Below are 16,152 nucleotides of genomic sequence, written 5' to 3'. Positions count from 1 at the left end.
CATGTTGTGCCTTTTTTCTTCATGGGTGCGAGTCTAGTTGGGATGCTTGTAATTTTCGCAGTGGCGGCCATTTTGCGTTCTTAAATGCGCCAGTGCCTTTTTGTAACTGGCACCTACAGCACTCTTTCCAGTGCTCACTGGAAATGTAATGTCCAAATATGGCTGTGGTTTTTTTATGACAGCTGAACCTTCAAATGAGCTCTTCTTCTAGGGAAGGAGAAAGGGCAAAAACTGGGGAAGTAGAGGGAAGCGTAGAGTGTCCAGATCAACAACTGTATGAAGGTGATGATCTGAATTTGCATTCACAGGATTCAGCTGTTGAAACTGTATTGGACTGGTTCTTTTGTTTTAGTCACTGGTGTTCAAGCGTTTTTCTCTAGCTTTTATTCATTTTTTCCTGGTTCTGAGTGGTACCTGAATCCTCAGGAACTCCACCTCCTCAGTAAGCATCTGCCTCTCCTTGTATAGCTCATTCTGCTTGTTCAGTAACTCCACTAGCTGCTGGGCAGTAGTCTGGCAATGCTTGTCAAGCTGCTGTAACCTGGAAAAAAACAGATAAAAAGAGGTTGCTCTGATGGGGCAGTTATGGGAGGGAATGACCCAAAGCTTCTCCGGAAGTGAAGCGCATGGTAGAAGCTGTCCTTTAGGTATACATTCTTCCCCTGTACAGACACATTGGCAAGTATTTTTAGTTCTAAATTAGAAATCGTATCTGGAAGAATTCACAAAATTACCTTTACCAATATGTATCACTGGCAGGGCCATATTAAGCCATTTAGAGGCCCCAAGTGCTTAAAATTTTGGTGTCCCAATATATATTTAATTCAAACTGCAATTTTTTTTTTTTCCGAAATGAAACAAAACCTACAGTAACATGGAAAAGAATGCTTATTGTTAATCACACTATTATATGCATGACAGTCAATTGTCACTCACTTTTTACATATTGCCTTAGAATCGGTCACAAATAAAATGAAACTCTAGGGTAATTTCACTGTGGGTTGACAGAATGAATGCTTCCAAAATCGATGTGGTTAACATTTTGCTCCCTAACCCCCCCCCCAAAAAAATAATTACCTCCAAAATTCGCACCAAGGCCTTTAAAAACCTCCAAATTTGGAGACACCCCCCCAAAAAACTCACTCTCAGTGGATGACTGAATGGGAGAACCGACATGACCAAGATAAGAACGATCATGTGAGCTCAGGGGACTCAAGTTACCAGACTTTATTTCCAAAATTAATGCATATCATTAATCTCTATTATTACTATTTTTTAATTACTATATTCATTTATTGTAGGAGCCTTTTTTGTGGAACCTGGTTCAGCTGCACCATATTATCCATGGTAAATCCGACAATGGAAAATTTCTGTGGTGCCCCCTTCCCTTGATGCGCTAAGCATGTGCTTAATTTGATTAATGGTTAACCCTGATCACTGGTAGAAAACCACCTCATAATACAAAGTGTATGCACAGTTCTACTCAGGGACATGAAAGATACCTCAGAAATTACTAATACCATGTCTCATAGCTTCATAGGTTCCACCAATGAATTACCAGACTCCAACTTATTTACATTCTCCCCACACACACACACACATATTGTCATTCTATTGACGCCAAACAGGAATTCCCAACTGTGTCCACAGATTACACAATTTGCAGAATGTGTAAGGTCAGCAAAGCATGTCCCGTTTAAGCATGATTTACTGAGTTTACAGACCTCCGTTATGCATTAAGTACTCAGCATAAAGAGTCATAAAATATGTCTACAGACATACTTATCAGCATATATCCACCTATCCCCCTTCTCTCTCAGTCACACTAAAAAGTAAATTTAGACCTAGAAAGTTGCAGCCACATAGCCTGACCCCCTTCTGGTTCAGCGCTTTCCTGAGCAAATAGCAGCAGAACCTGGGAATGGAACTGCTGAGTCACAAATGCAACAACTTGCCTTCCTCTCCCATCCAAGTACTTGTATCACATCCAACCTAAAGAGGCACTTGACACAGCTGGGAAAACCAGATCCCCCTGCCCCCAATCTTTATTTACACAGCTGGAGCAGGAAGATAACAGGGATGTAAGCTAGGGTCGAGATCAGGCATAGGCAAACTCGGCCTCCAGACATTTTGGGACTGCAATTCCCATCATCCCTGACCACTGGTCCTGTTAGCTAGGGATCATGGGAGTTGTAGTCCAGAAACATCTGGAGGTCCGAGTTTGCCTATGCCTGGTCTAGACTGTATTAGTATATATGATAATAGATTTCGGTCCTTCCGTGCAACTACCATCACACAAGAGAAAAGTATTGGCAGGCTTTACAGATGCTCCAAAATCTTTAGTGAGGAAAATGTCTACGGGGGCAAAAACCAAAACAAAAAAACCCCACCCCTCAAACAGTCCCATAATAACTCAATGGCATGGGATGTTGAATACATGAGAGTAGCAACTTGGTGGAAGGCAGGTAGTGATGGACTAGAATGGCTAGAACAGAGAAGCATAACGTATAAAAGTGAGAAATAACGATCTTATTGCCTGAAAGGGCCACTTCCTGGTCTACACTGAGAAGCTATTTTAAATTGATGCCCATGAGCATCAATAGAGAACAATCAAATAATTTAATGTAGCTGGGATTGGACACAGGTGCGCGCGCGCGCACACACACACACACACACACTCCAACAAAAATGATATTGATGAATGGCAGGGCAAGGAAAGAGAGATAGAGGAATGAAATCAAGGAGAAGGGGAAAGAGTGCTTGGAATCCTGCGCTCTGCAGCATGCTATCAGAAGGCTTTTTAAATGTGTTTCCCCCCAAAAAAGTGCTTTCCAGTTTTTACTTCTGGAATGTTCTCTTCCTATTCCACCAGCCCAAAGTAAAACTAATCATCTTCCAGAACTGACCGCCATATTGTAAAATTGGTAAATACATGACACGTCACAGCATTGGTTGCAAAAGTTCACCTGGCAGGGAGAGTTCATAATATGTGAAGAGATCCCTTCGCTCTCCAGTTTGCTATAAATATATATAATGAGGCCAGGATTGAGGTGCTAAGCCGGAAGAGACCAAACGATTACATTATGCATCATTCCAGTACCATCGGATTATGCATGCAACCGATTTCTACTGTACTCTGCAAAGCTGTAGGTGCCATAGCAGTGAGATTGAATTACAGCAACTGGCAGCAGCTAAATCACCAAATCCAATATCCACGCTGCACTTACTGGCACACATCTTAATTAGGTTTTAATATAAGTAATCTGATAACTACTCCTGGCTGGCTATTGCTGAACTGTCAGCACTGAAAGCTTTGTTATTTAGCCACTCTTCCTGTATATGGTGGCAGCCTCCCTACTGACCCTTGTCAAAGAACCCCATCTGCTGGTTACCACGGTAACTGAAAGAAACCAATTGAGCTGAACAGAAAGACTCAGAAGAAAGTCGGCAGCCAAAGGAATTCTGCAAAAAGGCAATAAACCACTTAGGAGAAGAGAGTCCACATTTCAATATTAGATCTTGGAGGGATAACGCAGCTGCGTGACTTTGCAGGTGAAGTCAAACGCTGGAGAAAATAGCTCCCCCTCCACCCCAGAGAGTTTAAGGGATTTGAAAGCGGGAAGAAGGAATCTTCTGAGAATTCCTTGCACACTCATCTATGGTAAACTGGTCTTCCCAGGTTTTCTTCATGCAGTGGGTACTTAAAAGTATTGACTTCGTTGCCACAGGAGGCAGTGAAGGCCACCAACTAGGAAGGGTTTAAGAGAGGATTAGAAAAATTCACAGATGATAAAGGTATCAATGACTACTAGCAATGATGGCTGTGCTCTGCCTCCATGCTGGGAGGCAGTAATGCTTCTGAATACTACCGTAGTTGCTGGAAAGCGCAGGAAGGGAGAGGGCTTCTGTGCTTGGATCCTGCATGCTGGTTTCCCACAAGCATCCTGTTGGTCACTGTGAGAACAGGATGCTGGACTAGATGGGCCATGGGCCTGATCTAGCAGGCTGTTTTTATATAGTGTTTAGAATAATAGAATTGTAGAGTTGGAAGGGACCCTGAGGGTCATCTAGTTGGCCATTCAACCTCTGCTTTAAAACCACCAAGGAAGGAGAGCCCACAACCTCCTGAGGGAGACCGTTCTACCATCAAGCTGCTCTTAACAGCAGAAAGTTCTTTCTGGTGTTTAGGCAGCATTTCCTTTCTTGTACAGTGGTACCTCGGGTTACATACGCTTCAGGTTACATACGCTTCAGGTTACAGACTCCGCTAACCCAGAAATATTACCTCAGGTTAAGAACTTTGCTTCAGGGTGAGAACAGAAATTGTGCTCTGGCAGTGCGGCAGCAGCAGCAGGAGGCCCCATTAGCTAAAGTGGTACCTTAGGTGAAGAACAGTTTCAGGTAAAGAACGGACCTCCAGAACGAATTAAGTTCTTAACCCGAGGTACCACTGTAACTTGAAGCCATCGGTTTGGGTCCTAGCCAAGCAGGAGAAAACAAGCTTGCGCCATCTTCCAGAAAACCTACAGTGCCCACCCCCACAAAATATTTCCATATCATAAAACCCTATTACTGTGGTGGCTGCGTTGGGAATAATGTGGGGAAATGACAGTGCTCTCTGCTGACTGATTTCAGTTCCAGGAAGACGCCAGCCCTCTTGACCTCTGAATACTCAAGCTAAACACTAAATAATTCAGTCCCTTTAATAGGCAAAGAGCTTTGCAGTGCATATTCCATTCATTCTTTTAACACTCCCGAAGTTCCCAAATCACCCAAGATGTGTCACCATTTAGGGTTTCGCACATTACTGTGTTTTTCCCCTCTGCTTGGAGTTCTCTTTGTGTAGAAAAATATGAGTTTATTGGAATGTGCGAAGCACAGCATGTTTTTGGCACTGCAAATTCACGGATGGGCAACAGAGGCATGCAGAAACAATCCAACCTGAGTAGGAAAAACAGTTGTGCTTCACTTTACAGTACAGTACAAAAATATTGTTTCTGTGTGAGAAAATGGTAATCTGTGAAGTTAACACAGCAATTAACTGAAATGCCAGGTGTGTGTGTGTGTGTGTGTGTGTGTGTACGTATGCATTATCTTCATTTGATAACTGCAGCATTTTGTGATGACTTCTATGTATGAATGAGCCATTACGGGTCAAAAAGCCACAGAAAGAACTTTAATATCACCCCACACATTTGAGACATAACTGAATCAGTTCACTTCAGCTGCTGGTCATCAAGCAATGTATATCATTGTGAAGCAGTCCTAAGCAATGTTTAAATTTATGACAAATGATTAAATACTGTTAAATGAAATAGAACTAAGGCTGCACCCTTTGCACAAATATCTGGGAATAAGCCCCATAAAACACAGTGGCCTCACTTTTAAGGAAACATGAATAAGTAATTCTAACTACTCCATTTAATTTCGTAAGCCTCTCTGCTAACTTCCTCACGTCATAGATATGAAGAGGAGTATTTAGTCAAAACACAGTTCTTTCCATCATCATCTTTACTTTTATTTGTACTTAGAAAAATGCATAAAACATCTGATGATATTGCCAAAACAAAAACTGACAAGACCCAACTCAAAACTGAAAAAGAAATCCCATTCTATTAACCTATGCTAGAGTTTCCTGAACATCATCACAAATAGGGTTGGTCATGTTGCTGTCTCCTGGCAACCTATTTCTCTGCATTGTGGTTTCCTCACAAACTAATATTTATCTATCATCACTGTGGATATAAATATCAGTTTCCAAGAGCTCTTCACACACACAAAAATGTACAGTAGTACCTCAGGTTACATATGCTTCAGGTTACAGACTCCGCTAACCCAGAAATATTACCTCAGGTTAAGAACTTTGCTTCAGGATGAGAACAGAATTTGTGCTCCGGCAACATGGCAGCAGCAGGAGGCCCCATTAGCTAAAGTAGTGCTTCAGGTTAAGAACCATTTCAGGTTAAGAACGGACCTTCGGAACGAATTAAGTACTTAACCCAAAGTACCACTATAATTATGACTGGGCTATGAAACCACATTGTTGGGGCTGAGTAGAGGTAGGCCGGAGCTAGCTCAGTTCCCAACAGGCTGGGCAAGACTCAGCCCTTACCACAGAGGGGATGCTAGTGATAGTGGCTGATTTAATCCCTATCTCAGAAATTTTGGAGAAGGGACAGATTTGTGAGGAGAAAAATATGGAGTGAATATTGGGGGAAGAAAAAGAGGTGGATACTATTAATAGTAACCTGGAAATATTAAAAAGAATCCATCCATCACTACACTGGCATTATTATGTGTATTCTTCTCTTCCCTCCACTCCTCAACAGACCCTGCCTAGAAGCTCAGAGACAATAGGCAGCAGGTGAAAGTGCTGGGTGCTCTTTGCCTTTGTTTAATGCATGTACTCTACTTTTCCTTTGCATTTCCAGGTGTGGCAGTGGATATCCTGGACCGCTGTCTTGCCTCGGTAATGGACTGGATGAGAGCTAACAAACTGAAACTCAATCCAGATTAGGCTGAGGCCCTCTTAGTAGGTGTTTCCTGGACTGGATGGATGGATGGGAGGCTGCCTTCTCTTGATGGGGTTACGTTCCCTCTGAGGAATCATCTCCTGAGGCCTTCTTTCTTCATGCTTCATGTGCCTCCTCTGTGAGAGGTCCACAAATAGGTCTTTTCTGTGGTGGCTTCCCATTTGTAGAATGCTCTCTCCAGGGAGGCTTACCTGGCACCTTCTTTAGATAGTACCAGGCAAAAACATTCCTCTTCTCCCAGGCCTTTAGCTAATGAAACAATCTATGGCCTATTAAACTGGGAGGGTTGTTGTTTTTTAAATTGTCAGTATGTTATGTATTTTTGTGCTTTTACATTGTAAACCACCCTGTGATCCTCGGTTGTAGGGTGGTATAGAAATTCATAGAATAATAATAGAAAACAGCATATAAAATACGTTTTGTAGAAGGCACTTATTGCCCTCCACAAACACACACAGCCACTCACACCCCAGTCTTCTCTTGTCATCCAGGAAGCGTCTCCTGACTCATGCCAAGGTGACAGCTGCTACCTCCACCTCAGAAGAAAAACCAGGCATTAGGAGCTGGAGAACCCGTGTGTGCATACACACATGTGGGGAGAGGGTGGAAGAGAAGTTGGCAGTGAACAAATAGGTCTGGAAGATGTAGACATTTGGGGGTGGAGGTCCCCTTGCTTTGAGGGGAATGCGTCAGAGGGTGCCTTGCAAGGAACTGAAGTGAATATTTTAATAGTTGTAGTAACAACAAGAACAACAACAAGGAACAGAGAGGACTGGGATGAAAACGGGAAGCTGTTGTGACAAGAAGTAAATGTAAAAGCAGGCAGGAGGGGTGAAAGAAATTGACAGTTTGGGGTGATGGGAAAGGGTACAAGCTAAGCGTGAAAGTACAGGAAAAGAAATGTCAGGAGAGGAATAAAAATACTTTGAGAGGCATGAGGGTGGGTAGAAGGAAAATACAAATTAAAAAGCCTTCTCCACTTGGATCAGCAAATTCGGCCTTTAAATAGGAAGGTTGAATTATAAAGCCTCCAGAGCCAATGTCTGCACTTCACTCAAGGGAAGTTGAACTGTGGAACTCCCTACTACAAGGAAATAGCTATAGTAAAGAATTTAACCATTTGCAATTTCTGAGAAGAGGGACTGCACATCAATATGATGCCAGTAACTGCCAATTGAGTATATTACACACCACCTCCATCTTACCACCATTCTGTGACTGGTGGTCCAATTCCAAAGCCAGAAGTAGTTTTGGCAACCTGAGGTGCCTCATGCTCTAATCTCTGGATAACCTCCCCTGCAGTTTCATGCAGAATTTACAATTTTTCATTTCATCTTTACAACTCCCTTCGGACAAACAAACCAACAAACCTCTATTATTATTGTTGTTGTTTACAGACAAAGAACTGAAGCTAAAGTCACCATTATTACACTGTGGGTATAGAGTGGGGCAGGGAGACTTTTCTTCCCAACTCCCCACAGGTCAACTCTGACAGGTGGGAATGACATTTCCCCTTCATTCTGGCAGCATTTTTCATGCTTATTAAAGGAAACCTTGGGGTTGAAGTCCAAATTCCAGGCCAAACACCTTCAGTTAGCAAATGAAAACAAGACTTTCATCTGCATTTGCCATATACTTCCATTACCCTTATTTTCCTCCTCCACGGCTCCGAAGCGCCAGTTTTTGCTGCCTTCTAGCATGAAACTAAGCACAACCACCACTATGCTAATTCAGTACTGAGCCAGAAAGATCGTCTGCAGCAAGCTGCCCAATCCAAACTCCTTTCTTCAGAAACACTTTGCCTTTAAAAAGAGCCTCCCAGCATGAGCTTCATAAGAAGTGACACATAGCAGACAGTGCATGTGGTGTTTGAGCATGCTGCGCAGAACGAAGAGAGAATTCTTTACTCGGTTTTTGATGGCTTGTGCAGAGCGTATGGGAGGCCTGAAGAGACATCAGGCATTTCAAGAAATTTAGAAAACAATGTTGATAAATGTATCAGCTTCTGTTAACTCTGTTCGTTTGTTGGTCACTGTCTCCATTAAAAAAAAATCAATCATTCTTCATTTTTAATGTGTGCGCGTATGCACGTAAAACAAAAATACAGCACTCCTTTGGATCCAGTCCTGAAGCCTTAAGATGCCAAATTCTAGATGAAGACTGAAAGGACTGCTGTGATGGGCAAAAACAACCCATTCATTTATGAGCTGCACAATCTGCCCTCTGATGCAGACACATTGTAATGAGCCGAACTTTTTAAAACAATTGATTTTAGGAGAGCAGGGAAGGAAGATTCATGTAGAAGAAAGAAAAAATGCAAGGCAAAAAAATCCTTATTAGTTGTTATTAAAGGTGCTTCAGGTGATAAAAAGTCTCTCTTTAAAGTATTTTGTGTATCTACTGATTTTCTAGTAGACAAGTGAAAAAGGCACACTGGACATGTTGCGCACGGTAAGATAAACAAATTCAGCAGCGCCCAGAAGTGCAAGAACAAGTCATATATGTATTGGCTTTCAGATGCTTATCATAATGTTCAAATGTACTATACCAAGTGAAGTCTTCTATATAATTGATAGTGCTATTCCAAATAGAATCCAACTTTTTTTTGCTTATGTATTTACATGCACATTCTGTTCCATCCTTCAGTTTGCAAAACACCATAGGCAGCTAACAAATGGGAAATAATACAACTACAAACAAAATCGTAGTACTGTACTCAGCAATGTTTAAAAGCATAGGGAAATGAAAGGTATTTGTCTGGTAAAACATTCCACAGGCAAGGTATCACCACGGAAAAGGATCTCTCCTTTACTCCTGATGGTTGTGCTACCAGAATAAAAGCTTCACATCTAGATCTCAACAGGCAGACGGAAACAGGAAAAGACAACCCACCAAATACCTGGATCATAAGTTAGGTAGGGCTTCAAAAGCTAAACATCTGAATTGAGCCTAGGAACAAACAGGAAGCCAATGACGTTGTCTCAAAGGAACTGCGATGGGATCCCACTTCCTGGTCCCTTTTAGCATTCTAGCTGAACTGATTTGAACTGATTGTAGCTTCTGGACAGTTTTCAAAGGCAGCATCATCACAGAATGTACTGCAGCACTTGGAAATTACCAGAGTAAGGCTATCTGAGGCTAAAATATCTTTGTCCAGGAGAGGCTGCAGCTGGTATGCCAGCTTTAGCTGACACTGTATACCACTGAGGCCACTTGAGTCTTCCCTGACAATGATAGATCTATGAGCACCTCCTGACCCTTCCAGGAACTGGTTAAACACCAACTCCCTGAACAGATGAACCACGCTCCATCTTGTTGGGACTGAACTACCCTCGTGCAAGTTTATTACTGCTTTCAAGCACCATTACAGCACCTCTTCTGCAGTCCAGTACCAAACCCAGGCCTAAGTGCAGATTCAACAGGAACAAAATAATCTGTGTCATCCAGGAATGCCTGGAGCTGCCTTGGGACCACCTTCTCAATAGCCTCATCTCAGAAAGGGATGCCTGCAACTGCCCAGCAGTTTCTGCAGTCTTCTGGATCTGGGGTCGTAGTTTTCCAGGAGTGGCCTCACAACTACTTCCTCTCACAAGGGGATATGTGTTATGGGGTGCCCTGGATGCAGCCAGGTATTGCCTTTCCTCTCTGCTAAATAAAATAAATAAATAAATAAATAAATAAATAAATAAATAAATAAATAAATAAAGATTTATTATTTATACCCCGCCCATCTGGCTGGGCTTCCCCAGCCACTCTGGGTAGCTTCCAACAAAATATTAAAGTACAATAATGCATCAAACATTAAAGGTTTCCCTAAACAGGGCTGCCTTCAGATGTCTTCTGTGAAGAAGGGGCAAGCAGACATGTGACTGATCAGTTCTCAGCACTTACACTGTCCATCTCATCAGGCCCCAACCAAAATTATTTCTACAAAATGGTGCTTTAGACCAGTGGGTCCCAATTAGCTAATTAACGAGGACCCTCTATTTTTCAAAAGCCAAGCCACAGGCCCCCTACTTTTGATAACTCTATGGTAGTTATCTCTGCAAAGCAAGTTTTTGAACAAAATGTGGGGTAGCCCCTAATAAGCAGAGGATTTTAGGTATGCTAAAAAAAAAAAAAGACCATCAAATTTGTGACATTGCCATGCAAAAATGACAAAAAAATGAATCATTGGTCAGGAGGCAAGGCAAGGGGCCACAGACCCCTCAGTGTGTTTTGCAGACCCCCCGGGGTCCCCAGACCCCTACTTGGGAACCGCTGCTTCAGACAATTCACTAGATTGTCCTGACTCCTGCCAGATTTGTAGTGCTCATTTTGTTTTCTGTAGGGATAGCAGGCATACTTGTGCTTACAGGTACAGGAGCTCTGAGAGAATCCATATTAGCAAGTTTCACAAATAATGCAAATCCTTTTAGAATCTTCTAAATATTACAGCTGAAATTCTAATTGATATATTCAGCCTGATTAACAACTTACAAATAATGGTAGCTTAGCAAAAAAGAAAAAAGAAAAAAGAAAAAAGAAAAAAAAGAATTGAATTTCACAGTGTTAATCTTTATTACTGATTTTTTTCTTCATATTTTCATAAATGAGTTTTGATAAATTTTCAAACTTTGTGCCCAAACTCCCTCAACTTTCTCAAAATGAGTTATTGACAGTTTATGGTCTACTTTCCATTTCAGACCAGTGCCTTTCCAAACCAATAGCTTATTAATAACTCTTCAATGAATTGTTAAATATGCGTAGTTAAAACTGATAGGAATGTCTGAACATTCATTGTCTAAAATCTAGCAATTTCCATGGACAAGGAAGTACATCACAGATGTTTCCTGTAAGGCACACAAATCCAGATAATATAGTCCTGATACCTGCCTTGAATCCATTAGTGCAGGTGGGATGATGCACTTCTCTGGAGTAAAAAGAAAATGCAGCAAATAAAACAGCAATGCCAAACTGGTGTGCTTAAAATGCTATTCCTCCCCCCACCCCAATTAAACAAAGGGCATGCCAGCAGAGCATAGCCTGCCATAAGACACTGCAAAAACTCTAGCAAAATGTCCAAATACTTTCAATTTCATTTACAGTATTTCATTTAAAGTAAACCTGATTGTAGGTTCTCTCCGGGAATGAGAAAAGAGAAAAGAGAAAAGAGAAAAGAGAAAAGAGAAAAGAGAAAAGAGAAAAGAGAAAAGAGAAAAGAGAAAGAGGCATCTAAGGTGAAACCTCAGCAATGTATTGTGCAGAAGCAAGCAAAAAGTTTAGAATCAAGTCATGGAGTTTCCAATACATTTGCAAAAAAGAAAAGAAAAAAGAAAGAAAGAAAAAGGAAAGGGGGGGGGGGAGAGAAAAAAAGATGAAGCAGTAGGCGCCTGGGGGCCAATTGCCTCTCCAGCAGCGGTAAGGCTGTTACTAGGCTTGCAGTACCATTTGTTCCATTACACAATCTCCTGAAGCCTTTTACAGAGAGCTAAAACAACTGCCTGTACCAACACGACACATGGCTTTCCATCCCAACTCTTTGCTAATCCAGACGCTCCAACCATCTTTCTTTAAGATGCCATATGGTTGGCAGAAGCCTGTAGATCTAGCAGCACATCTGCTTGTACGTTACTTCTTCCCTCCAAGGCTCCCCCTTCTCAAAAAACAAAACAAAAAAACAAAAACCCAACCAACGGATCAAGTAATTTTAATATTGCGAGCAGTTAACGGAGAGGGATTATTTAATCTTACATATGCACTGTATATATGCAGAAAAATAAATCATTGTTACAGTAACTAAATTCTCCAAGCAACAATTAGAAGCAGAGAAGTAAAAAAAAATCAGTGAATGAAAAACTACAGTCAAAGGGAACGTGCTTTTTCATTATTCTAATCCTTGCCACTTCAGACACCAAAGCCTCAGAAATTTTATTTACAAGCAGCTAATTCACTGAAGAGAGGGACAGGTTTTCATTTGTCGGGGGTAAACCAAACAAAAATCAAAGACACAATAAATGAAGCATTGCTTTGTTAGCCGGCAGAGTGAAGGTTTGTATGTGAGTAAATCTGTATGAACACACAGAGACACAGATTTTTGGGTGTGTGTGGAGAAGTATGATGAGCAAAGATTATTGACACTGTTAAAATCCTGGTTGCACTGGCATGCATGCATCCAGCCTGCTTTTTTTGGAATCCAGCCGCCAGCAAGACAGGCTGCAAAAATTAAATTCTACTCACAGTATTTTCTAGTGGTTTGTAATTTTGAATATCTTGTAAAGTTTTACACAACTAATTTCCAACACAAAAGAAAACTGGTAAAGTTGGAGCTACAGACAAGGTAGGCTACAGAAACAAATTCTCTGAGAGATAAATGTCAGCATGCATTAAGGATAAATTAGGATGTTTAGATTCAAAAGGAAGCCATGCAGCAACAAATGCCATAGACAGAAATAAGTAATGCTGCCTACTAGGTACATAATGTTATTTGCATTAGCATTATTTATTTGACTTCTTAGTCACTCACTACAAAAGTCTTTCTAAGTGAATTTTTTTTTAAATTAAGAGCCAAAAGCATTATCATTTTTTAAAAAAACCCTCACATGTTATAATAAAAAATAAAGCTTCTGATTGTATATTCTTTACAATTTATACACTTGAATGGTGCAAAATGTATATCCAGTACTGAATCAACTCTTTGTTGAAACATTAGTGCAGCAAAATGTTACAAGAGTCTGACTTAAAAATTAATCCTTTGGGTTGCTCACACGTAGCATTCTATGCTTTCAGTCCAATCCTTCTACAGCCCATTGTTCTTAAAAGTCCTCCCCCCCCCTTGACCCTGACACGATCAAGAAAAATGGTCAAAAGATCTGGCTGGGGGCCAGCTTCCTTCTGCTCCCTCACTTTCTGGCATGCTCCTTTAGCTACTAGCACCAGCAGAGATATTTACGCTCACACAGAGGGATCTCAGAACTATATGAAGGTACTTGTGCAACATCTATGGAAACCTAAAGGACTTTGCAGTTGTGTCCAGAGTATGCATCCGTTGTATGCAAGCAAGGGCATGTACAGACACACACCAGTTGGGTACGAGAGTCCCTTTAAAAAGAGTTGACTGTAAGTCTGAAGGGAGAGTAGTAGAGAACAATGAGCACTATCAAGCATAAGTGAAAGTATGCTTTCCCTCCCTTGAACACTCGCTGTCATGCATATTATGTTTAATGAATTTTCATGCTCAGCATGCCTTCTGTGTCCATGTGAAGGTACAGAACCATTGTACTAAAAGCCCACTTGAACACAAAGCAGAATAATTATACACATGCATCACACAAAGAAGTCGTTCTATTTTCAAAAGTCAGGAAGGAAGCCCCCACCCCTGACAGGATGGCATTTACTCCCTTAGATCAACAGCTAACTGTTCAAATGAATATTGATTGATAGAGAATAGTGCCAGCTGTAATTTTCAGTATAACACTTCCTTTTCCAGCACTCAGAACTTTCTGAAATGTTCAACGTTAAGTGTGAAATTGTCCATGCTTGCTCTCTGCCTGGAAATGAGTATTTCTGGCAAGTTATAGAAAAATCCCATTAGCTGTTTTTGTAAAGGGGGAAATTGTTATTTCAACTTTTTTAAAAACCAAAGTTCACATACTAAAAATACAGCAACAAGTATGGAGTACTCAAAAATGAGGCAAACCATGGCTCAGCCTTAATTAGGTTTTTCTAGCTAAAGAGCCTCAATGAACCAACCTGATGCCTTGCTGTGCAGACAAGCATGTTGTAAGGTTGTAGCAGGACTGCAAATATAAAACCTCACACTTTTCTTCAAGTGGCAGAAAATGCACCCACAGCATAAACATACATCGGTACTGCTACACCTACTTAAAGTACCTATATAGTGCATCACTGCTTTGTTAAAAAACTACACCAGGGTGAATCTAGCAGCGGCAGTCCATGGGCCCTACCTTCAGAGCCATTTGGCACTGTTCTGTTGCTTGAGTAAGTGTGTGCTAGTCAATCAGCAGAATGCTGTGGATGAAAAAGATTTCAAGGAGCTTTGGATACTGCTTAGCTGTTCCTGTGCAAAACCTTTTCTTGTTTCAGATGAGTCAAAGCCCAGGTTGCCTAGAGCAGAATTCTAGTTCTAAGATACTGTGTTTAGGAACATGTGAAAATCGACTTCTACTTTAACATCACAAATTCAAGTACAGTACCTCGGGTTACATACGCTTCAGGTTACATACACTTCAGGTTACAGACTCCGCTAACCCAGAAATATTACCTCGGGTTAAGAACTTTGCTTCAGGATGAGAACAGAAATTGCACTGCGGCGGCGCGGCAGCAGCAGGAGGCCCCATTAGCTAAAGTGGTGCTTCAGGTTAAGAACAGTTTCAGGTTAAGAACAGACCTCCGGAACGAATTAAGTACATAACCAGAGGTACCACTGTACCTTTATATTCCTTGTTCACATCTTGCAGATTTTCACTAGCTGTATGCTTAAGAACACCTTCATTCATAATTCCCAGAGCCCTCACTTTTGTGGCACTCAATCCGCAAACTGATGCACACAATTTTAGGAATGGAGGCTTAGAAAAACAGCACAGCTTTCTACCTTGCACTGGGCGCCTCCCTGTACCCCTGTTCCAGTGGGACCTTCTGTGCCATGCTAGGCTGATCATCTGTTGATAGTTTCATTCATCTACGACTCCTAACCTGTGTATGAATTCTCCAAGGCTGGGTTGCACTTGCAGCTGGAGAAGGATCACACTGCCAGTTGTGTCCATACAGGTGATCCCCAGCTGCAAAGGCAGAATAGCCTGGACAAGTTTCAGTGCGCAGCATCTGAATCAGCTTTAGAAATAACTTTTGCCTGTTAGCTTCTTCTTAGACCATTAAAAATTATGTGCTGACATTTTTGGTTAGGCCACAGTAGATGGCATGCTCCCACATTCATGGATGCAAATAATGAGTGCCTCAATTCAGCACAGGTTTCCAGTCGTTACACTATAAGCGCTAATGACGGTGATGGGGAAATAGGACATTAAAATCACTATTTCAGCAGGCTGCTGCCATCAGTGGTTACTCTAGGTCAGTGTTTCCCAACCTTGGGCCTCCAGCTGTTTTTGAACTACAATTCCCATCATCCCTGACCACTGGTCTTGCTAGCTAGGGATGATGGGAGTTGTAGGCCAAAAACATCTGGAGGCCCAAGGTTGGGAAACACTGCTCTAGGTATCGCAGACGAGTTGCTATTTGACAAAAAATAAAAAAACACTTATGAGGAATACCTATAGCTTCCAACTGTTTTCACACACATCATTTCTTCCACCACAGACCTCTTAGCATATTGTTACCAGATTTTTTTCAATGAATCCAGGGACACTTTCCAACTTCAATGGATTTTGTCAGGGGACTGATTTGTAAATCCGGGGACTGTCCCCAGGAAACGGGGACGTCTGGTAACCTTATCTTAGCACATTCAAAACTTACAAAGCTCAGTACTGCTAAACCAGATTAATGATCATGAGAATATATTGGAAGACACCGGATCTTAAGACATTAAAATTTACTAATCCAGAATACATTTCTTTACTAGAAATTTAAAGTCACTACTGTCAGAATATATGTGCTATTGCTA

General features: G+C 41.4%; 1 protein-coding gene across 1 annotated transcript in view; it reads right to left on the bottom strand.

Annotated features, from left to right (window-relative positions):
- Positions 1 to 369: 369 nt before the first annotated feature.
- Positions 370 to 16,152, bottom strand: part of SDCCAG8 (SHH signaling and ciliogenesis regulator SDCCAG8) — a 90,981-nt gene continuing 75,198 nt past the window's right edge. Inside the window, exon 17 of the mRNA XM_081856356.1 lies at positions 370 to 541. Coding sequence (XP_081712482.1) covers positions 388 to 541 — 154 coding nt within the window. The 3' untranslated portion in view covers positions 370 to 387. The remainder of the gene's footprint in view (positions 542 to 16,152) is intronic.

The sequence above is a fragment of the Podarcis erhardii genome (genome assembly GCF_964252035.2).
Source record: "Podarcis erhardii genome assembly, chromosome: 3".
In the NCBI taxonomy this organism is placed as follows: Eukaryota; Metazoa; Chordata; class Lepidosauria; order Squamata; family Lacertidae; genus Podarcis; species Podarcis erhardii.
This window is presented reverse-complemented; position numbering and strand designations above follow the sequence as displayed.